The sequence below is a fragment of the Capra hircus genome, chromosome 13, assembly GCF_001704415.2.
Source record: "Capra hircus breed San Clemente chromosome 13, ASM170441v1, whole genome shotgun sequence".
Classification (NCBI taxonomy): Eukaryota; Metazoa; Chordata; class Mammalia; order Artiodactyla; family Bovidae; genus Capra; species Capra hircus.
In genome coordinates, this window is record NC_030820.1 from 54,434,795 (window position 1) to 54,458,542 (window position 23,748).

Consider the following 23,748-nt stretch of genomic DNA (forward strand, 5'->3'; position numbering starts at 1 on the left):
ATGGTTTTTCCAGTGGTCATGTATGGATGTGAGAGTTGGACTGTGAAGAAGGCTTGAGCGCCAAAGAATTGATGCTTTTGAACTGTGGTGTTGGAGAAGACTCTTGAGAGTCCCTTGGACTGCAAGGAGATCCAACCAGTCCATTCTGAAGGAGATCAGCCCTGGGATTTCTTTGGAATGAATGATGCTAAAGCTGAAACTCCAATACTTTGGCCACCTCATGCGAAAAGTTGACTCATTGGAAAAGCCTTTGATGCTGGGAGGGATTGGGGGCAGGAGAAGAAGGGGACGACAGAGGATGAGGGCTGGATGGCATCACTGACTCGATGGACACGAGTCTGAGTGAACTCCGGGAGTTGGTGATGGACAGGGAGGCCTGGTGTGCTGTGATTCATGGGGTCGCAAAGAGTTGGACACGACTAAGCGACTGAACTGAACTGATTTCATTTGTTTGATGCTAACATAAATGATATTGTGTTTTTAATTTCAAGTTACATTTATTCATTGTTTGTTTATAGGAAAGCAATTGGATTTTATGTATTAACTTCGTATCCTGCAACCTTGCTATAACCGTTTATTAGTTCCAAGGAGTTGTTCGTTTTTTGGTCAGTTCTTCTGGATTTTCTGCATAGATGATCATATGATATGTGAACGAAGGCAGTTTTATTTTTTCTTTTCCAATCTGTATACTGTTTATTTCCTTTTATTGCCCTGGCCAGGACTTCCGGTTTTAAGCAGTGGTGAGAGGGGGGCATTTTTGCCCGCACCAGATCTTAGTGGAAAAGCTTTGAGTATTCAGTATGATGTTAGCTGTCAACTGTTTGTAGATTATCAAGTTGAGGTAATTGATCTTTTTTCCTGTATTGAGACTTTTTACTATGAATGGGGATATTTGGGGAGCCTCCATGGGACGCTAGGGGCACACACTTGGCAGGGGAGGGCTGAGGGAGACCCCCTATCATGTCCGGGTCTCTGTCCCTGAGCGAATCCAGGGTTCTGAGAAGGGCATTTCTGGAATGCGTGTCCCTTCCTTGGTCTGGGGTTCTGGTGGCAAGGGCCAGTGTTGCAGCCCAAGAGACCTGGCCCCACCTGAGCCCCCAAGGGCTTTTGGGACTTTCAAGGGTGAATTGGGTGTTTGTGTTAGAAAGTGACCCTCCCCACCAGGGTGTCCTGCTCTGGGTTGGGGGTGGGCTGGTTTCCATACCCCATGGATAGTGAGGAGGGAGGTGGCTGCTGGGTGGCTGGGGGAGGGGGTGGGGGCCAGCCTTGGTGAAGGGCTGTGAGGTAGGTGGAAGAGTGAGTCTGGGGGATCCCAGGAAATAGTGGCATGGGTGCTGCTTGTCCGTCAGGCAGCCACGTCTGAGTGTCCTGGTAAGGGAGTCCGGGCGCTGTGTTGAGACGATAGATCTCTGGTCCCCTTGTCATTTTCCACAGGACTAGAATTTGATGGCGGATGTTTGTGTTCCCCGCACGCTTGGTGTGGAGACCAGGGGTCACTTTTCTTAGGGCAGAGCCCTGCTTGTGCAGGTTAAGCACTTTGCGGTTGAACAGTGTGAGCACTCCCTTTACAGCAGAGAGAAGGGCTTGTTTTCTCAGTGTCTTGTGAGATGTCACCACCTCCACTTGTGAGTCTGGTTCTTTACAACAAGGCTGTGCCTCTGGAGGTCTCCCTGAGGGCAGCAGCTTCACCAAGGATCCACCGACGACAGTGTCCTTTTTCTTTTGGGTAGGGTCTTCTCTACTTGTGCCTGAGTTTACAGTTTCCCGTTCACGTCTAGGGTTCCTGTTTTAGGGAATGTCAGGTTCCCTTGCTGGGAATGAGTGTGAATGCTCGTTATCTTTAGGAGAAGTCCTGCTCTCAGTGCCTGCTGGCTTCACTCTGAGAAGGTGGTGCCTCAGGGCTGAGGACAGCAGTAAGGAGACAGCTCTGTTCAGAACGGCAGGAGTTTGCAATAGACATAAGACAGATGTTGAAAATGGCTGGCAAACACATGAACAGTCATCAGAGGAATTCTGAGGAAGGCCCCTGTGGGGTCCCCCCACTCCGTCCACTCCCACTGAGGCTGGTAGAGTGAAAAGGACTGAGCGCACCTCCGGTGGGCGGATGTGTGGGGGTCGTTTCAGAAGTGGCCTTGGTAAGGTACACGTTTCCTCATCTTACAAACAAACCAGGTAAGATCTGGTCTCTCAATTTATTTCCACTGTGGAAAATTTGATGAACAGGGAAAAAGTGCGGGAAAAGAATGATTATTATTAATGTGTACTGTTATTTCTGTCACCAAGAGGTCATTGTAATAATCTCTGACCCATTGTTTCTTGATGTCCAGGATTTCCCAGGTCCTTAACTATGCTCTGGTTAACATGATCTTAATGGGTGTGCATGTAAGTGACCCGTCATTCACTCTTCAGTATAGTCTAGTGCCAGCTCTGGGCCAGGCCTGTTGTACATGATGGGACCCTGCAGAGAGGGAAGATGTGCTGTGGCGGGCAGGAGTGTGCGTGGGGTGAGTGGTGGAGGGTGGGTTCCTCACGTGCCTGTGTGGATGGGCTCTTGCTCTGGGAACGACCCAGATGCTTACTGTGTCTTCCGTGTGTGTTTCCTCATGGTCTTGGCTGTGTCTGGGATTGGTCTGTGTGTTGTAAGGCGAGTGGCTCACACCGCGTTTCTGGAGGTGCCTCCTTGTTGTCCCCTGTCTCTGCACTGGGGGCCAGGTCGGGTGGGGATGGCTCTTCATTCTGTCCTGCTGGGCTGTGAGTGCTCACTGTGTCCTGTGCTCTCGGGGTCCCAGGCCTGGAGATGAACTTTTCCCAGCGAGATGGGGAATGGTCTTTAGAGGAAAATGGCTCTGGAAAAGCCAGGGGCTGGGCCTGGTCTCTGAGGGGAGGGGCTCCTCTTGGTGTTTCTAACACAGGTTACCCGCCAAGTCTTTGACACTGTGTGTGTATTTATAGTGTTAAGATTTCATTTATTTATGTCTGCGCTGGGTCTTCACTGATGCACAGAGGCTACGCTAGTTGCGGTGGCTTCTCTTGTGGAGCATGGCCTCAGTGGTCCTGGCGCATGGGCTGCAGAGCGAATTCTTATCCACTGTGCCACCAGGAAAGCCCTTCTTTGCAGTTCTTCATATGTTCAAGACTCCATTAAAATAATCTTTTCTTTTGTTCTGTGCTACCAATTTGATACATGGTTTACTTTTTTTCTATTTTTGTTTTACTTTGTTTTAAACTTTAGTTCCTATTTTTTTTGTTTGTTGTAATTTTGTATTTTGAATTTGTGAAACATTTTCAGACATTTCCTTTGTATGAATGCTGAGCTTTTTAGAAGGACTTTCAACTCTAGTCCCGCTTTCTTCCGTTCCCCTAGAGGGATATATATTAGTCTGTGGGCCCTCTTTTTAAGTATGTCTTTTTGTAAAAATAAATATGTGCACACAGAGATAATATTCTTTCTCCTCTTTTTTCTATAGGTGGCATATACATCGACTTGAATCTTGATTTTCCTTTTTTAGCAGTGTAACCTGGAGACCATCATCTAGTGACGTTTTGATTGAAAAACTACATTTTATATCTAGGATACTCTGAGAAGAAATCATTTTTTGTAGTGATACCTTTCTGCATGTTCATACACTAAAACTTAAAAGTAGGTTTGGAGGGGGATAGTTGAAAATGACGTTTTTCATTTTTGAATGAAATGAATGATCGAAGGTATCCATCAGCATGGGTCTGCCGGCAAGTGTTGGGCTGGAGGTGGAGGGCAGTCCTGCCTATGGAGGGCAAAAGCCCGGTGGTTCTGGTCCAGTCTGCTGTGCACTGGGAGTGGGGCCTCAGCTTCCAGGGTGACTTGGAAGTCTGGTCTGTGATGTTTTAGGGTTGACAGGGCTCGTCTTGAAACACTCATCAGTACACGTTAAAGTCTTTTTGGGGGTATTTGCATGCAACAGAGCGGATCTGTTTTGAGAACACAGATGGAATTTTGAGAAGTGGATGCCCTGTCTGTCCCCCATCACAAGACGCAGGATTCTTGGTTACCCTAGGTCACCCTGGGCCCATGCAAATGTCCTTTTTGCTTTTCTGTCACTGCCGTCTGGTTTTGCCTTTCTAAAATTTCCTGTGTATAAAGTCATGTGCCATGTGCTTTCTGGTGTCGGTCGCTCTTCCCTCCGTGCATGGTTTGAGTTCACCCATGTGGCTGTGTGTGCCAGTGATGCGTTGATCGTGCTGAGCAGCATTGCACGTTTGGACACACGCCATACGTTCATCCGTTCGTGGTGGGTCACTTCCTGCTTTTGATTGTGACGATTGACACTCTGTAACATCAGTGCCCTGGCTTCATGTGGACATGTGCGTGGACATGCTCTCCTCCTGCATGAATGTTAGGAGTGGGATTGCTGAGTCGTATGGAAGCGCACGTCCAGTCTCATCAGAGGCCACCTCACTACTTTCCTGAGTGGTTGTGTGAATTTCCGAGAGTTCTGTTGCTCCGTGTCCCAGCCAGGGCTTGGCATGGGAAGACTGCTTCATCTAGCTGTTCCAGTGGATGTGCGGTGGTCTCTCACTGTGTTTATTTTTTAAAGTCTCTTTTATTGAGGCATAGTTTTCATACAGTAAAATTTACCCTTCTCAAGATATAGTTTTGTGAGTTTTAGCAAACATAAATTATGTAACCATCACCACAATCAAGATAGAGAATTGTTCCAAAGGCTGAAAAAGTTTTTCCTTTTGCCCCTTGCCTCGGTGGTTAGCTGGTCATCTGCCCCGTCTCTATGATTTTGCCTTTTCTAGAATTTTATATAAATGAACTTACACAGTGATAGTCTTTTCTGTCTGGCTTCTACTTAGCAGAATACTTGTGAAAATTTCCAAGCTGTTGTGTATATCGGTATATGGCTTTTTGTTGTAAAGCAGTGTTCCGTGCAGTGGATGGATATGGAGTTTTATTTGTCCAGTCACCGTTTGGTGGGTATTTGGGTTTCCCGCTTTTGACTATTAAGGATAGTGCTTCTGTGAAGCTGAATAACTGAAACTAGCACAGTATTGTCAATTTGACACACATAAGAAAAAAATAATCTCTGTATGGACGTGAGTTTTAACTTCTGCTGGGCAGATGCATAGGAGTGGGACTGTTGGATATTGTAAGTGAATGTTAACTTTTTAACCCGCCAAGCTCTTAGTGGCTGTCCTATTTTACATTACCACCAGCAATGTATGATGGTTGTTTCAAATCATTTCTGTTAGTATAGTATTTTAAATTTTGGCTGGTTTCTTGGGTATGTGATGCTATCTCATTATGGTTTTAATTTGCATTTCCCTAATGACTAATGTCGTTGAGCATCTTTTCGTGTGCTTATTTTTCATTTTCCTATCTTTCCTGAAGTGTGTATTCAGTTGTTTCACCTATAGTTTTTAATTGTGTTGTTATTATTGGTTTGGTAAGAGTTTTAAAAACATAGATACAGTTGCTCTTTTATCAGAATTATTTTATAAGTGTTTTTTCTTTATCTGTGTTTGCCTTTTCATTTAACTGTATATTCCAAAGAGCAAGTTTTTAGTTTTAATGAAGTCCAGCTTATCAATTTCTTTCAGTGTTCACATTCAGTTCAGTTCAGTTGCTCAGTCGTGTCCAACTCTTTGTGATCGCATGGACTGTAGCACGCCAGACTTCCCTGTCTGTCCATCACCAACTCCCGAAGCTTGCTCAGTCTCATGTCCATCGAGTCGGTGATGCCATCCAACATCTCATCCTCTCTTGTCCCCTTCTCCTCCTTCCTTCAATCATTCCCAGCATTAGGGTCTTTTCCAGTGAGTCAGTTCTTTGCATCAGCTGGCCAAAGTGTTGGAGCTCCAACTTCATCATCAGTCCTTCCAATGAATATTCAGTACTGATTTCCTTTAGGATTGACTGGTTTGATCTCCTTGCAGTCCAAGGGACTCTCAAGAGTCTTCTCCAACACCGCAGTTCAAAAGCATCATTTCTGCGCTCAGCTTTCTTTATGGTCCAACTCTCACATCCATACATGACTACTGAAAAAACCATAGCTTTGACTAGACGGACCTTTATCGGCAAAATAATGTCTCTGCTTTTTAATATACTGTCTAGGTTGGTCATAGCTTTTCTTCCAAGGAGCAAGCGTTTTTTAATTTCATGGCTGCAGTCACCATCTGCAGTGATTTGGGAGCCCAAGAAAATAAAGTCTCTCACTGTTTTCATTGTTTCCCCATCTGTCTGCCTTGAAGTGATGGGACTGGATGCCATGATCTTCGTTTTCTGAATGTTGAGTTTTAAGCCTACTTTTTCACTCTACTCTTTCACGTTCATCAAGAGGCTCTTTAGTTCTTCTTTGCTTTCTGCCATAAGGGTGATATTATCTGTGTATCTGAGGTTATTGATACATCTCCCAGCAATCTTGATTCCAGCTTGTGCTTCATCCAGCTCAGCGTTTCTCATGATGTAGTCTGCATATAAGTTAAGTAAGCACAATGACAATATACAGCCTTGACGTACTTCTTTCCCAGTTTGGTACCAGTCTGTTGTTCCATGTCCGGTTTTAACTGTTGCTTCTTGACCTGCATACAGATTTCTCAAGAGGCAGGTCAGGTGGTCTGGTAGTCCCATCTCTTTAAGAATTTTCCAGTTTGTTGTGATCCACATAGTTAAAGGCTTTGGCATAGTCAATAAAGCAGGAGTAGATGTTTTTCTGGAACTCTCTCATTTTTCCTGTGATCCAGCAGATGTTGGCAATTTGATCTCTGGTTCTTCTGCCTTTTCTAAATCCAGCTTGAATATCTGGAAGTTCTTGGTTCACATACTGCTGAAGCCTCGATTGGAGAATTTTGAGCATTATTTTGCTAGCGTGTGAGATGAGTGCAATTGTGTGGTAGTTTGAACATTCTCTGGCATTGCCTTACTTTGGGATTGGAATGAAAACTGACCTTTTGCAGTCCTGTGGCCACTGCTGAGTTTTCCAAATTTGCTGGCATAATGAGTGCAGCACTTTAATAGCATCATCTTTTAGGACTTGAAATAGCTCATGTGGGAATTTACATTATGTCTTATCAAAGAAGTTTTTGCCTGACCCAGGGCACAAGGGTTTTCTCCCATGTATAGGATTTTTTTTGTTTTTAGCTTTTACTTAATCCAATTCAAGTTCACTTTGGGATGTTGGTAAGGTAGGGGGTTGAGATTAATTTTCTCCCCATAGAATATTCAATGGTACCTATTTGATGTCTTTGTTTATGGATTGTATTCTGATCCCATTTGTTTATCCCTGTCTACAGTTCTTGATTAGCACAGCTCCTTCATAGTAAGCCCTTAACTCAGGTAGCATCAATACTCTGAGTGCTCTTCTTTTTCAAAAATGTTTGGAGCTACTTGTTGTTGTTCAGTGGCTAAGTTGTGTCCACTTCTTTGTGACCCCATGGACTGCAGCATGCCAGGGTCCTCTGTGTCCTTGGAGCTACTTGAATTTCTTGTAGTTCCATATAAGTTTTAAAATCAGCTATCCATTTCCACAGATAAGTCTTCTGATATCTTGCCTGGGATTGTATTGAATCTGTGAACCAGATTTATGATAATTGACATCTGAAAGACATTGATTTCTGATCTGTGAACATAGAATACCTCTCCGTTTATTTAGGTCTTTATAAACGTTTCTCTCAGAATTATGGTTTTCAGTGTTTATGTCTCAAACATACTTTGTTAAATAAGCATATCTTTAAGCATTCATGTTTTTAAGCTACATAAATGGTACTTAAAAATTGCAGTGTCCAGTTACTTGTTGCTAGTATTCAGAAATAAAATTGCTCATTTATTGACCTGTATCCTGTGGCTGTGCCTAACCCATATATTAGTTCTTCTGGCAATTTTATGGATTCTTTATAGAGTTTTCTACAGAGACAACTGTTTTGTCTGTAACGGAGAGAGGTTTCCTTCTTCCTTTCTGATCTTCATACCTTTATTCTTCTTCTTGCTATATTGCACCAGCTGGGACCTCCGGTGTAATGTTGAATAGAAGCAATGGAAAGGGACATTTTTGCCTTGTTTCTGATTTGGGGGGGTCGTATTAGACTTCTTCCCTTTAAATGTATGATATTAGCTGTAGGATTTTCATAGGTGTCCTTTAGTGGGTTGAGGGAATTCCCTTCTCTTCCTTGTTTGGTAAGAATTTTTGAATGGATGTTTAATTGGTAAATGCCTTCCATGTTCATGTATTGAGATGTGTGTGTGTGTGGGGGGGGGTTTTTTTTTGGTCTGTTAATAAGGTGTTACATGGATTTAGTTTCGAATGTTAAGCCATGGTGCATCCCTAGGATAAACCCCACTTGGCCGTGAAGCAGTATCATTTTGTGTACTGTTATATTTGATTTGCTGGGGCTTTTGTGTGAGTTTGTGAGGGCTGCTGGTGTTGCTTTCCTGCAGCATCGCTGTCTGGCGCTGGTACCTGAGGGATGCTGGCGACTCCGGTCTGCCTGCAGCCACGCAGAGCTCCTGTGGGTCTTCATCCCTGACAGCACTTGGTGTTGCCAGGCTCTTCAGTTCTTCAAACCTAGTGCGTGTGAAGTGCTGCCACGCTATTGTTTTAGTTTTCGTTTCCTTTTCCTCCAGGATTGAGGAAGTGGACGTTATGTCGTACACTGCTGTTTGTGGGTATCCTTCTGTGAACGTCTGTTTATGTCTTTTTGCCCAGTTTTCTTTTGAATTTTTCTGTTAATCTGTAGGACTTCTGTCTGTATCGTGCTTACGATTCCTCTATAGGTCATGTAAGTGACCAGTTGTCCTTTCAGTTTACGGCTGGTCTTTTCACTTTCTTTATGGTATCTTCTGATGAACTGGAGTTCTTGATTTACTGTAGTGGAGTCTGTTTTTTTTCTTTATGTCAAATACCTTTTCCAGTCATATTTAAGAAGTTGTTTCTAACCCCAAGGTCATAGGTGTGGTCTCCTGTGTTTTCTTCTAAAACTTTAGTGTTTACTTATGCTTTTATGTCTGTCAACCTCCTGGAATCCGGTGTGCATATGGCACGTGAGAGTCAGTTGTCCTGGCACTGTTTGTTTGCAGTGACCTTCCCTGTCTTGGTGATCTGCATGTCCCTTCTGTAGTATTTCTGTTTTTATGTTATGCAGGGGTCTGTCTCTGGACTGCCAGGATTTTCTCTTCATTTGCTTTTTCATCAGTGCCATCATGTCCATAAATCGTGTGGCTCGTGCCGACTCTTGGTGTCCAGTGGAGCCAGTGTCTCACCAGGTTCTTCCTGCGAATTGTCTGTGCTTGTCTTGGTATTTTGATCTTGCTTATACATTTTTGAATCAACTCTTCGAGGCCCAGGTTATTTTGATCAGAATTGTATTACTCTGGCTATGGTTTTTCCTGTGGTCATGTATGGATGTGAGAGTCGGACGGTGAAGAAAGCTGAGCACCGAAGAATTGATGCTTTTGAACTGTGGTGTTGGAGAAGACTCTTGAGAGTCCCTTGGACTGCAAGGAGATCCAACCAGTCCATTCTGAAGGAGATCAGCCCTGGGATTTCTTTGGAAGGAATGATGCTAAAGCTGAAACTCCAGTACTTTGGCCACCTCATGTGAAGAGTTGACTCATTAGAAAAGACTCTGATGCTGGGAGGGATTGGGGGCAGGGGAAGAAGGGGATGAGATGGCTGGATGGCATCACTGATTCGATGGATGTGAGTCTGGGTGAACTCCAGGAGATGGTGATGGACAGGGAGGCCTGGCGTGCTGCGATTCATGGGGTCGCAAAGAGTCGGACACGACTGAACGGCTGAACTGAACTGACTGTGGGTCAATTTGGGGAGGATTGCCATCCACAAATAGTACATATGTATTCATGAATATGGCATATCACTCTACTTAGTTCTATATCTTTCAATCAAATTTTGTCATTTTTTTTCTGTTATAGGTCTTGTGCATGTTTGGTTGGATTCATTCTAGGACACGCTAAAGTTTATTCTGTTATCGTAAATAGTAGTTTTTAAAATGGCATTTTTCTAATCCTTTATTGATGAAATGTTGAACTGCAGTTGAGTTTCGGATACTGGTTTTAAATAAAGCAGTGGCACTGAGCCGTTTCTTCTAACCTGTATGTGCAGTGGCTTCCCTGGTGGTCCAGTGGCTAAGACTCCCGCTCCCAGTGCAGGGGGCCCGGGTTCGATCCCTGGTCAGGGGACTAAGTCCCTCTTGCTGCAACTAGGATTCAGCTCAACCAAATAAAATGAGCAAATATTTCAAAAAATGCGTATGCAGGTTTTGGGGTAGGGGTGTTATATGTAGAGAATACTGTTGTATGCAGTTATGACAGGTTTATTTCATTCTCGTCCTCATGTTCCCGCTTCTCGACCCGTTCTCTGGTCTGTGGGGTTTGCTGGGATCACTGGTATGGTGTTGGGTAGATGGGTACTGCTTCCACCCTTGAATTGTTCCTGATACCAAAGGAAATGCTCCTGAGGATTTACCACTGGGGGTGGGAGTTTGGAGGCTCATTTCAGAGAGTTAGCGAGATTCCTTGTCTTCTAAGACTGTTTGTGTGCTTTTCCTGGCGGAGGATATTTATTTTCTAGTCCAGTGGATTTTGAGTTTATCAGATGCCTCTTCTCCTACTGTGGGGTTCCTCGTCAGCTCCTCACCTTCCTGGTCCTCTGGCTTCTCCTGCAGACCCATGACCCTCGCCTGGGCCCAGGGCCCTCCTGACGGGTGGCCGCAGGTCTTGGACCTCAGCCCTCAGTCCCCTTGGCTCTCTTCTTGGCATGCCCCTGGGTGGTCTTTGCCTGCCATGCTGCAGTGTGGGGTGCCCAGCCTTACCCCTCCTGACACTGACCCCCTCTCCTCCTTCCCGGGTCGTTTTGGGGCCCTTCAGTTTAGATCAGGAGTGTGCCCTGGTTGCACCGAGCACTGGACACCTTCCCCCTGTAGCATGGCCCTGGCATCGACAGATCAGTCACATTAATAGATAGATGGTTGTGTTGATGGGAGGCGGTGGGTTGTGGCTAGTGCCTGCCTCACCCCCTGTGTGGGAAGCCCCTGGCCAGTGTGCGTTTCTGGTTTTTCTCCAGGGCCCCACGCAGTCCAGCATGACTGGATCCTCCGTGAGTGTGGCGGCAGTGAATGAACGAAGGTGGTTCAGTTTCTGGTTTTGATTCTTCCTCTCGGGCCTTCTGATGAGTGAGGGCAGGTGGCTAAAGTTTGCTGTGAATCCTGGACTGTGCACATTGTCTGCCACCTGACCTTGGTTCCCTGGAAACCGTGCCCGGTTCGCACTGTCCAGATGTCTCACAGCACGCAGACCCACCCTGGGCTTCAGTTGGCTGCCACAGACCCAGGCCCTGCGCCGGCCCTTGGCCTGGATGCTGGAGCCCAGGGTGGGGTGGGGTCGGGGCAGTGGGCCACGTGTCCCGCCTTCGGCTCTCAGATCAGAGCAGCCCCTCTGCTCTGGCCTCTTTGGCTGAAGGCTGACTTACTGAGTCCTTGAACATGTGAGAGGGTGGAGATGGACACATCTGTGGCGTTCAGGCTGGAGAAGCTGGTACTGACGCGTCCTCAGAGTCAGAGCCTGCTGAGCACACTGTCTGGAAGAGGGGTTCTCATCCCTTTGCTTATTGACCTTGAGAAGGGCCTGAAGGTTCTTCCAGAGCGTCCTGTGTGTTCCTCTCCTGCCCTGTCTCTGGAGCGGCTCTCGACATGCACAGCTTTGTGGAGAGAAGGGGGTGCTTCAGGTCCCTGCCTCCTGGCTGCACCCCCTCCCCTGTTCTGGGAGGAGCATCTGCTGGTTTTTTTACTTATTTACACACGTTCTTACCCCCAAGAAGGAACAGAAAGTGAATAATAAATACAGAAGATAAAGTTAAGGGAAAGTTTGAGGAAAGGGAAGATAAAGGAAAGATAGGGTGGACTGGGTTGAGTGGAGAAGTGCCCACCTGGGGTCTCTCGGTGCTGTGTGGCGGGGGCTGGGGGCACAGACTTGCTGCTGCCAGTCAAAGCGAAGGGAGCAGAGATCTGCAGGCAAGAGGGATTGCGTTGAGTCACGCCTGGATGCAAGTTGTCCGCTAGCACGGAGTGTTCAGAACTCTGGACGTGGGTCGCAGTGAAGCATGTTCTGGCTTTCTTCCAGAAGTTTGGGGAGGCTGCAGGCAGGGGCCCCAGGCCCTCGGGATGCTGACTGACCTCTCATCATGGCCGCCCTGGCAGCTGATGGGCGCAGGCTTTGGGCACCAGCTCCAGGGTGCGGAGGGAGGTTCAGGGCCTCCAGAAGAGCTTGGGGAAGCCTCTGAGACCTGTGGGTTGCAGGACTCTTGAAAACCTGAGGGGCTGGGAACTGCTCTGGGCTGACTGAGGTGTGGACAGCAGAGAGGCAGAGGGGGATCCGGGCCAGCGGCACACGGCACAGAGGCATCCTCCACAGGTGCGTGGAGAGGCCCGCTGGTCACATGGTGGTTTCCCGTTTGCTGTGCGTGGACGTGTGGGGGTGAGGGCACTGGGCCAAGGCACCTCGTCGGGCAGATGCGTGGATGCGTGCCACTGTGTCGGGTGAGGCCTGTGTCAAGTTGGAGGGAGACCGTCCCTCCGTTGTGCTGTGCCCCTAGGGGCACACACCATGTCCTTCTGTGGCATTATGTTCCTTCTGTCACCCAGAAAGGAGAGAGGTGACAGGCACTTGGAACCACAGAGCCGGCCCAGGACACAGGAGGCGAGTGCAGCGTCCGAGACAGGGTGGGGTAGCGCTGGCTGCTGAGGCTCGCGGGTGGCGTCCTCGGTGGTGGACCTCGGGGAGGAGGGAAGTAGAGGCCGCCCCAAGGGTTGAGAGGACCTCGGGGCTGGGGGAGCTCTGGCACCCCGGCACTTCTTGGTGTTGTCTTCCTTTCTGGGGTGTCACTGAAGTGACAGGGCGGTCCCAGTGCTAGTTTAAACAACGGTGAACCTAGGTCTTTCCCTGGAGGACAATACCCTGAAGTGTGTCTAGACCGGGTTTTTATCTCTCAGGTACACAACTGAGTGTGCACACGTGACTTTTCCGTGAGCTGGTCACGTGTGTTGTGGTGCCATTGTCTTCTGACATCCCGTCCCATCGCACGTCCAAGGCACGCGTCCCTGCTGGCGCACAGGTGGGCTGCGTGTGGGCACGTGCAGCAGGGGTGCGGCTGCCTGAGCCGTGAAGGTGGGTGCCGCCGCACAGGGACCCCGCACTGCAGTGGCTGGGTCCAGGGGCATGCACCGTGGTGTTGGTGCGTGCCCCACGCCCCGCCCGTGCCAGGGCTGAAGGTAGAAAGGACACTGAGCTGCATCTGGGGGATGGTCCTTGCCTGAAACCTGCGAGGTTAAGCATCTGCTCTTTGGCCCTTTGTGTTATTTTTGGGAATTGCTTGATGGACATTTTTATGGTCAATTTTTAAAGTAGGTAAGACAGTTGTGGTTACTGACTATTTAGTCAAGTTTGGGGTAAAATTTTGTTTTCAGAAATTGTACTCTAAGCATGTCCATTTCTGAATTTCAGCCTGTGTGGACGTGCTTGGTGTGGGAAAGACCCCCTCCAGCCCTGACCCCCCACCGCCCACCTCGTCCTGGTACTCATTCTCCAGCCTGTCCTGTGGGGACAGCTCTGCTGCTGTGTGTGCACAGCAGTCAGCTTCTTTTCTTTCCTTATTTTTAATTGCAGGGTAGTTGCTTTACAGTGTCGTTTGCTTTCTGTTGTACAGCATGAATCAGCCGTAAGTACATGTATGTCCACCCTGGGAGTGAGGTCCTGAGGCGCAGTGTCTGAGGCCCAGTGTTGCCTTACCTTACTTAACAGCCGGTGCTTGGTTTCATCAAAACTTTGAAAGTCACTGTGTGATGTGAAGTGAAAATCAGGTGTGGAGTCCTGAATCTCCAGCCGTGCTCTGCCATGACCCTGAGCCATGTTTGTGTGGGGGAAACCTGACTTGGAGCTGGAAGAAGTGGGTGGGGTCTGCCTGCCCAGGGCTTTTCTTGTTGTTGTTTTTAAATTGTTTTATTTGCGCATTTACTTGTGGCTGTGCCGACTCATTGCCGCATGGGCTTCGCGCTGGTTGCAGCGAGCAGGGGCTCCTCTCTAGTTCGGTGCGCAGGCTTCTCGTGGTGGGGCTTCTCTTGTTGCAGAGCACTGGCGCTGAGGCACGGGGGCTTCGGGAGCTGCGGTTCCCCAGCTCTGTAGCACAAGCTCAGTAGCTGTGCTGCATGGGCGTAGTTGCTCCCAGGCACGTGGAATCTTCCAGACCAGGGATCGAACCTGTGTCTCCTGCATTGGCAGGGGGATTCTTTGGCACTGAGCCACCAGAGAAGCCCTGTTGTTTGTTTTGGTCAAAGTTTTCCTCACCTTCAGCTTTGAAAGCACTGACAGTGCAGGCAGGCAAACACTTCTTTACGTTTGCAGCAGTCTTGCTCCGCCCTCAGTGCTCAGGTCCTGTGAGGCTGGGGTGAGGCCAGGACACAGGAGCCCCACCTCCCACACGTCTGACCCGACCACCAGCCTTCCTGGAGTCACAGCTCTGTGGGTTTAGGCACTTTCTTTTAGGTGGTTTAAAAGGCAGGCAGCCCTAAGAGTGAAAGAATGTTTAGGCTGTAATTAAGTCAGCGTCACTGGTATCTGTGCTGGTGTCTGGCTGAGTTTGCTTCCGGTAGAGTAGTTGGGGGACCCCGTCCCACAGGCACGTGGTGGAGGGCCCCCGGCAGGACTGCGGGTGGTGTGGCAAGAGGTCCCCGTCACACCCTGGCCGGTGGCTGTTCTCTTGGGCGTGGGTCTCAGAGATGCCCCACGAGGCCGGGCTCCTCTGCTGCTCCTGCGGGCTGGGGTCTGGATGGTCCAGACCTGAAGTCCCTCCCTGGTTCCCTGCATGATGCTCTCGTTCTCCGGCTGTGTCACGCCTCTCTGCATTCCTCTGCTCCTGGTCCGATTCTGGCTTCTTCAGCGTCCATGTCAGGGTTCAGGGGCAGTTTTATTTTGCATCTTGATTATGGAGGCTCTGCTGTTCATCGCACCGTCTCTGCAGACTCTCCGAGCCATCTGGCCAGTGATGGTGCTAGCAGTGCTTGTTGGGGGTGGGTGGGAGGGCAGGGAAGGGTCTGGCCCCTCCAACCCAACTGCTGTTCCCTGCTTGTGCCAGTGCAGCTGGGCAGTTCGCCAGGCCTGGGAGCCCCCAGCTGAGGCCGAAGGACATGCCTGTGTCCTGGGGGCAAGGGCGGGGCTGAGCACTGAAGGCCATGCTAAGAATGTCTCCCCAGAAGTGGTGACTTCCAGGTGGAGGATCCCAGGTGGAGTGGAAAATGCCTATTTGTCGTGTAGCTCTGGCTGACCTACATTTTGGTTAAAAATACAGTGAAAAATGTTGGTATGAAAGGGATCAGGGAAACTGTAACCTTGGGTACAAATGCTGGAGTTGATCTTGAACTCTGGTTCTTGGAGGAGGGTGGGGCTGGTTTAGTCCTAAGGACTGTTGTTGTGCTCGGGCTGTGACGAGGACGTGCCCCAGCCCCACCCCACACCACAGAGCTCCCTGCATTCTGTGCCCGTGGGTGCCCAGCCTCCCAAACAGGTGGTGTTGTGTCTGTCTTAGGTATGAGTACACGCAGCACGGCCTTAACACGGGGGCTGTGGGTTTATGCTGTGTGTCTTTCTGTAAAATCCTGAGCTCTCACAATGACAAAAAGTAGAAAATTGCCTGCCTTCATCAATAAAGAAATTATAAATACATTTTGGATGAAATACGTAGCCACTGAAAATTATGGTTTTGAAAAGAAAACACCAAGCTGAATATCAACAGAATTACCCCAATTTTCTTTACGGTTATCAAAACACATATGTTGTACACGTGCTCATAGAACAGAGGGTGGAAAGAAACTCAAAGTCTTGTAGCCAGAGGGGGCGGGCTCCTGAGAGTTCTGTCTTCCGGGTTCGTCTCTGCGTTTCTCAAGTCTGCCCTCATGAACGCTTGTCTCTGCACTAAGAAGGATGTTAGCATTATCTAACATGGAAGTTTGAGTGGCTTTCTGCTGTGTGAACTTGCCGTGTCATGCTTGTTGCTTGTGCACACTGGCTTGTTTTGGTTCTAGAGCACTCTGAGTTGGGGGTGAGGGGTGCAGGGAGGGGCCTGGTGGGGTCCATGGTGCAGCCAGGCTGCCAGGGTGTGTGTGCGGGGGACCTGGGGGCTGTGTGTCTGTAGGGCGGGAGGGTGGCGCCTGCAGGGGCCCTTCCCTGACCGCTCCCAGAGCTGGCTTGGCGCCGACAGAGGGATGACGACTCAGATGGCCTCCTGGTCCTCCCTGGGGCCAGAGTGCTGGGAGTCCCAGACAGGGTGCTGCTGTTGTGAACAGAGACGGTTGCTTTTCTGTGATCTTTTATCTAAAGTTTGTTTAAGTTACATTTTGAGACAGTTGTGTTTCTTTGCCTTTGAGTGGTACTGCAGAGTCATCTGTTAGAAATGAGCATTATAACCAGAGTTTATGAGGTCTAGAGAGTGTGATGATGTCATGACTGTGTGGCAGATTCTCCCAGGTGTCATAGGCATGCCTGACTCCACTTCTTTTGGAGTCAGTGGCTGTATGCGTGGTACCAGGGAAGCTGCCACGCCTTCTGGAGCTGCCACCCATAGAGCTGCTGGCTGGTTCCACCCGTGGCCCTCATGCCCGGAACAGCTGTCCTGGTTCTTTCTTTCTCGGGTCTGTTCCCACTGGAGACGTTGCTGATGCCGCCGAGAGGTCTCATCACTGCGAGAGTCCCACGTCACTCCTTGGCAGGAGCTTTGCCTCTGTCCTCAGCTTTCACTCTCGCTATCGGCACACTGCATGGCCCAGTCTGTTTTTTTAGACTTTTGTGTCCAAAAGACCACTGTCACTTGATTGTCATATTAATCACATTGCTTTTCTCGAATGTTATTTAAATATTCCTTTGAATTTCTGCGAACATGATTTTTTAAGCAAATAAGTAAGGATTCGATAAAGTGTAGGCATCAGTTTGAAATTGGGGTGTCCAGCTGTGGAAACTGGGGGGGCCTGCTGGGCTGCCCTGTTCCCTTGAGTCCCTGTGATGAAGGACTGGGGTCTCAGCATGGTGCCTGAGTGAACTGGTGAGTGAGTGGCTGGGAGTGTCACCAGGTCCCCTCTTTTGGGGCCCTCAGCACAAGCATGGGCCAGGGTTGATGACCGTGTAACCCCCTTGAGCTGCCCTGTGGCCTGAGCCTGTCCTGGGCATGGTGCAGACTTCTCAGGGCGTGGACATCAGTTCCGGCTGCCAGCCTGCCAGGCCTTTCTCTCCTCAGTGCTTTCACAAGCTCCCAGGTTTTAGAGATTTCAAAACAGTGAGTTATTTGCAGCAGCTGTGTTTTGTTTTGTTTTGAAAATATGGCTTATTGTCCTTCAGTTCAGTTTAGTCGCTTGGTTGTGTCTGACTCTTTGTGATCTCATGGACTGCAGCACGCCAGGCTTCCCTGTCCATCACCAACTCCTGAAGCTTGCTCACACTCATGTCCATCGAGTTGGTGATGCCATCCAACCATCTCATCCTCTGTCGTCCCCTTCTCCTCTTGCCTTCAGTCTTTCCTAGCATCAGGGTCTTTTCCAGTGAGTCAGTTCTTTGCATCAGGTAGCCAAAGTATTGGAGTTTCAGCTTCATCATCAGTCCTTCCAATGAATATTCAGGACTGATTTCCTTTAGGATTGACTGGTTTTATCTTGCAGTCCAGGGGACTCTCAAGAGTCTTCTCTAACACCACAGTTCAGAAGCATTAATTCTTCAGCTCTCAGCTTTCTTTATAGTCCAACTCTCACATCCATACATGACTACTGAATAGCTTTGACTAGACGGACCTTTGTTGGCAAAGTAATGTCTCTGTTGTCTAGGTTGGTCATAGCTTTTCCAAGGAGCAAGTGTCTTTTAATTTCATGGCTGCAGTCACCATCTGCAGTGATTTGGGAGCCCAAGAAAATAAAGTCTCACTCTTTTCATTGTTTCCCTATCTGTTTGCCATTAAGTGATGGGACTGGAAACCATGATTTTAGTTTTCTGAATGTTGAGTTTTAAGCCAATTTTTTCCACTCCTCTCTTTTACTTTCATCAAGAGGTCTTTAGTTCTTCACTTTCTGCCATAAGGCTGTTGTCATATACATATCTGAGTTTATTGATATTTTTCCCAGCAATCTTGATTCCAGCTTGTGTTTCATCCAGCCTGGTATTTTGCGTGATATACTCTGCATATAAATTAAATATGCATTATTGTCTTTATTTTAGTTTTATTTTAAAATTTATTACAAGTTTTAAAGTTTTATGTTGGAGTATAGCTGATTTACAATATCGTGTTGGTTTTGAGTATACAGCAGGGTGGTTCAGTTATGCATATATTCATTCGTCTAGGTTATCACAGAATATTGAGCAGGGTTCCCTGCACTGTACCGTAGATCCTTGGCACATTGTCTGTTTGAAAAGATTGAGTCATTTATCTGGCTGCTCCAGGTCTTAGTTGTAGCATTTGGATTCTTTGGGCTTCGCCAGTGTCTCCGTGGTAAAGAACTTGCTTGGCAATGCAGGAGACACAGGTTCGATTCCTGGGTCAGGAAGATCCCCTGGAGGAGGAAATGGCAACCCATCCAGTATTCTTGCCTGGAGAATCCCCTGGACAGAGGAGCCTGGCTGGCGTGCTACGGTCCTTGGGGTTGCAGAGTCAGACACAACGGAGCACATTTATGTACACTTTAGAATTCTGTGGTTTTGGCATACAGACTCTTCAGCTGTGGCATGTGGGGTCTAGTTCCCCGACCAGAGGTTGAACCTGGGCCCCCTGCATTGGGAGCAGAGATCTCTTAGCCACTGGACCACCAGGGAGGTCCCAGTTATCTATTTTTTTGTGTAGCTGTGTGTATATGTTAAACCCAGTCTCCTAAATTACCTTTCCCCACTCCCACCTTCCCCCTTGGTAACCGTAAGTTTACTTTCTAACTCTCTGAGTCTGTTTCTGTTTTGTCAATAAGTTCATTTGTATCAGTTCTCTAGATTCCATATACAAGTGATATGATATTTGTCTTTCTCTGACCTACTTCGCTTAGTGTGATCATCTCTAGGTCCATCCATGTTGCTGCATATGGCATTACTTTATTCTCTTCCATGGCTGAGTAATACCCCATTGTACATATGTACCACGTCATCTTTATCCACTCATCTGTCAGTGGATACTGAGGTTGCTTCCTCGTCTTGCCTGTTGTAAATAGTGCTGCAGTGAGCATTGGGCTGTGTGTATCTTTTCAAAATACAGTTTTCTCCAGATATGTGCTCAGGAGTGGGATAGCAATCCCTAGATCATATGATAAATTTGTTTTCAGTTGTTTAAGGATCTCTGCTTCGATCTGCCCATTTTTAAATTTTTTGTTTGTTTTTTTGATATTGAGCTGCATGAGCTGTTTGTATATTTTAGAGAGTAATCCCTTGTAGGCTGCATCGTTAGGAAATATTTTCTCCCGTTCTGTGGGTTGTCTTTTTGTTTTGCTTTTTCTTTTGCTGCAGCATGGCTCATTTGAAAGGGTTGTCTTGGAGGGTGCGCTCATAACGGGCACACATACAAGTGGTTCTTCTGGATCGAGAGTTGCAGATGTGACCCTAGGGAAAGGCTGTATTTCCTGATGTGATGATGGGTGTTGAAGGAGCCGGGACCAGCAGCTCCAAAGACTTCTCAGATGTGTACATTGGATGGAGCTCCCGTCTGGCTCAGCAGGGAACACCTGTTGTTGTGATGGCTGGCAGAAGGTTCTTGGCCTTGAGGTTTTCAGCTGTCCCTGTGGGGCTTCCCACTCAGCGGGCTCCTTGGGCCACACCCCTGCCCGGCTGAGTCCTTCTTCTGTGGGGTGCCTTGTGCCCACCCTCTGCGAGCCTGGCTTTGGGGTGAGGTGTTCATAGGATTCCCTTTCAGCCCCATCGCTAATCCGTCATGGGAAATTGTGTGAAAGTTGTGTTACTGTTTCTAATGGAATCTAGGATGTAATTGGTGCTGGTTTTAGAAGCTAGAATTAATGTCACACTGCCTGCTAGGATTTGGTTTCCAGTGATGTAGCTGGAGCCCCATGAAGGGTGAATGGTCCTCCGTGTCTTGTGTCTCTGTTGGGGAGGGGGTCCCAGGTCACCATGGACACACGAGGGGTCCTGTTCCTGGAAGGAGTGTCTGGGCTTCGGGCACTCCAGGCACGGCCCCAGGCATGTGAGTGGTGGGCAATGCTGTCTTGAGGTCCAGCCTAGTACCCAGGGATGGGGACCTGATGGGAGAAGAGGCCAGGCTGCCTCCCCCAGAGCCAGTGGCGGGCTTGGGATGTGACCTGCTCCTGGGCAGGACTCGGGTCTGAGGCTCCAGCTGCGACCTCTCCTGAGACACCTGGTGCCTTGGGCACTTGGCAGTCAGGCAGCCCATGTGGGGAGCACTCTTGGCCATGGGGGTTCTTGCCAGGCCCTGGCCTCCTGACCTGCAGGCCGGTGCGGGGTGCTGTGGGGTGGACAAGGTGTGAGGAGCTCCGCTTGCCTGGGTGATGGCTACTCCTTGAATCGGTGAAAACTCCTCTCGTGTCTCTGTTGTCCTGTGCGCCATCTCTGCTGGCAGGTGTGCTCAAAGCCCAGGGATGGGGTTCATAGCAGCTCCCTCTCCTCCTCAGGGCTGTTGGCTCCCTGTGGAGTCGGGCCCTGGGGCGCATTCCTGACACCAGCCCCCCTCCCCCGCCCCCCAGGTATGGTCCTCGTGCGGAGCGAGAATGGGCAGCTGCTCATGATCCCTCAGCAGGCCCTGGCTCAGATGCAGGCCCAGGCCCATGCCCAGGCACAGCCGCAGACCACCATGGCGCCGCGCCCGGCCACCCCCACAAGTGCCCCTCCCGTGCAGATCTCCACCGTGCAGGTGAGCACACGTCCAGCCTCCGGGGGTTGTGGGGGGTGGGACGGCTTGGCTGCCCTGGGAGGAGCTCAGGTCTCCACCTGCACCCCTCCGCCACACCCCCTCCTGTGACACCCCTCCTGCGCCTCCGTTTCCTCCTCTGCAAAGTGCAGATCCTGCCGCCTGTAGGTCCATGACGGATGGTTAGGACGCTTGAGCACGGGACCCAGTGAGTCCTGAGCCTCGTTAGCTGTTGTGACCAGGGGGGCACAGAGGAGCTTTGCAGAACTATGCTAAACAGCGCCCCCCCCCCCAACACATAGATGTGTGAGCCTTGGGGGCTACTCCCCCCACCCCCATGCTGTGCCCCCTCACCGAGGCTGTGACAGGAGGACAGGTTCAGTGCCTGGGACTCTCCCCTCCCCCAGGTTCTGCCTTCTGGTGCCTTTCTGTCCCTTCTGAGCTGGTTGACTGGGCAGAGACTAACATGGAGACTAGAGTGGTCCTGACGGCTCTGTCGTCCTGTGACTACAGCTGCATCCCCTGGAATTGGTGTCCTGCGCTGTAGACAGAGGGGCCCCTCCCTGAGCATCTGAAACAGCCCTGAGCAGCTCGCAGGGTCTGTGGAGGTCCGTTCCATCAGAAGTTTTTAAGATGTTCACTTTGACTGTTGTGTGATTACAGGAAATCAAAGTGTTGATTTCCCAGACACACGCTTCCCTCGAAGACCATGTGGGAGGCTCTGCTAAGGAGTGTGTTACAGTTATATGGTGACAGTTAGGGGGCTTCACTGACACTGGCGCCTACCCTGGGGGCCCAGGTGTGCTCTCTGTGCTGAAGAAAGGACCGTGTGGTGTGCTGCCTCTCACTTCCCTGCTTTTAGGCGACAACTCCTTGTTTTTCAGGCGCCCGGGACCCCCATTATTGCACGGCAGGTGACCCCAACGACCATAATCAAGCAGGTGTCTCAGGCCCAGACGACGGTACAGCCCAGCACCGCACTGCAGCGCTCGCCCGGGGTTCAGGTGAGCTGGGGGCTGGGTGGTGCCCTTGATGCTGGGGTCAGGGGTCGGGCCTCGCGAGTTTGGGTGCTGGATGCCAGGGTTCGGGATTTGGGGCAGGAGATGCTTTGGAATAAAGTGCCTTTTCTCTGCCCACCAGTGCAGGAGAGGCCAGGCTTCTCTAAAACTACACGGAGTTTAGCACCAGCCGCACTTTCAGAAGCCTCTCACTGTGCCGGAAGCGCAATTAAAAAACGTCACCTGCTGACGTTTGGTGGTGCAGTGTCTCTGGAGCAGAAACAGTCTACATAGTGTGTGTGTGTTGCACCGAGGAGGCTGTGTCCTCGCTGTGTGTGTGTTACTGTGTGTCGCTATCACAACACCCTCCCTGGTGGGTGCCGGCAGCGTGGTGTGGGGGCTTCTGGCCCTGATCCTGAGTGCAGCCAGCTTGGCCTCCTCACTCGCCTTGGTCTCCCCGCTTGGCCTGGTCTTGTTCTCATCTGTCTCTTGGTGCCCGCAGCCGTGACACTGCTTTCAGAGCAGCTGGAGGGCCAGTTGGTCCCAAGTAGACGAGCTCGGTGGTCTCTTCCTGCGACAGGAGCTGCATGGCAGTGGTGCTTCCTGGGGTTGGGAGTCATCTGGCCGAGTTCAGCCTGGTTGGAGTGTCTGGGGCTTCAGTTGTAGAGAGAGGAGCCTTTTCTCAGAAGGTAGTGAAGCTCATAGTGAGCTTTTGCACCAGGCTTATCAGAACAGGTTGTCTGCCATCTCAGTATTGTCCAGGTGGAAGGTGTTTTCATGGGGCTAGTGGGAGCACGTGTGAGGGGAGCATCTTGACAGAAATGAAATGAAAACCTCCGAGAATGGGATGTGCCCTGGCTGTTTCTGATTGTCCAGAAGCAGCTCTGCTATGCCTGCTGGTCGGTTCTCTCCCTTTTCTTTCTCTGAAGTTTTTTATTTGCCATTTTCTTGTTACAAAAGTAGTAAGTGCTTAATGTTACAAGTGAAAGAAAACATCAATGATAAAGAAAGCCCACCATCTCTTCTGACTGACATTCCTCCTGGGAAACCAGTGTTTACAGCCTGAGGTTGCAGGCAGCTGCCTGCCCAGGGCCCCCCTGTCCCTTTGCCCCCCATGAGCAGCACCATCTGAGCACCTCCTGGAGGGCAGGCTCCAGGACCTGCTTTGCTGAGAGCAGCCGCACGCGAGTCATGCTCAGGGTTATACTGCCCCCTACCTTCCAAAGTCATAAGAAAGTTTGAAAAATTGGAGAAGTCTAGATTTTTACATTGAAAGAGTGCTAATTTACAATAAAGAAGCTGTGAACTTGTGCACGATTGCTCACATAGGGTTAGAAATCGCGAGAGTTTGATGAGCCCAGTTGTTGTTTGGTGTCTAGTTGTTCGTTTGTTTAAATGTATTTGTTTAGCAAAGTCACCCCTCCGTCTCAGCACCAACTACATTGAGCCCCTGCCTGGTCGAAAACCATTTCCAGAGCGTTTCTGGATGTGACTCACTTTGGGGGAAGCAGAGAAGGGTGTTGTGGCAGCAGAGGGGAGCCTGGGACCCCAGTGAGTCCCGGTGCTGCCCTGTGGGGGGGCCTGCCTGTGTGACACACTGGATTTCTTGTCGCCAGCCTCCCTGCACGAGCCAGGGGATTGGCTTTTCAGTCTGTGTCTCTGTTTTCTTTTTTTCCTTTTAATTTCTGAAATGTGATCTGGGTGGCTATGAAAAGGTTACTTGTCCTGGCCTCTCTGTGACACTCCGGATTGACTCCTGATAGCCAGGTTCCTTCTGGCCGTTGGCTTTGCTTCTGTCAGTTTTTGCTGCGGGTGCAAAACGCTGCTTCCTTGGTGCTCAGGGTGGCAGCTCTTGGGGACACAGCAGTGGGGCT

The 23,748-nt window shown here is 49.5% G+C and overlaps 1 protein-coding gene across 1 annotated transcript in view; it reads left to right on the top strand.

Moving 5' to 3' along the window:
* TAF4 (TATA-box binding protein associated factor 4) overlaps positions 1-23,748 on the top strand; it is a 65,320-nt gene that overhangs the window by 17,005 nt on the left and 24,567 nt on the right. The window contains 2 exon segments of the mRNA XM_018057598.1: positions 20,713-20,879; positions 21,761-21,880. Of these exon segments, the coding sequence (XP_017913087.1) occupies positions 20,713-20,879; positions 21,761-21,880 (287 nt within the window).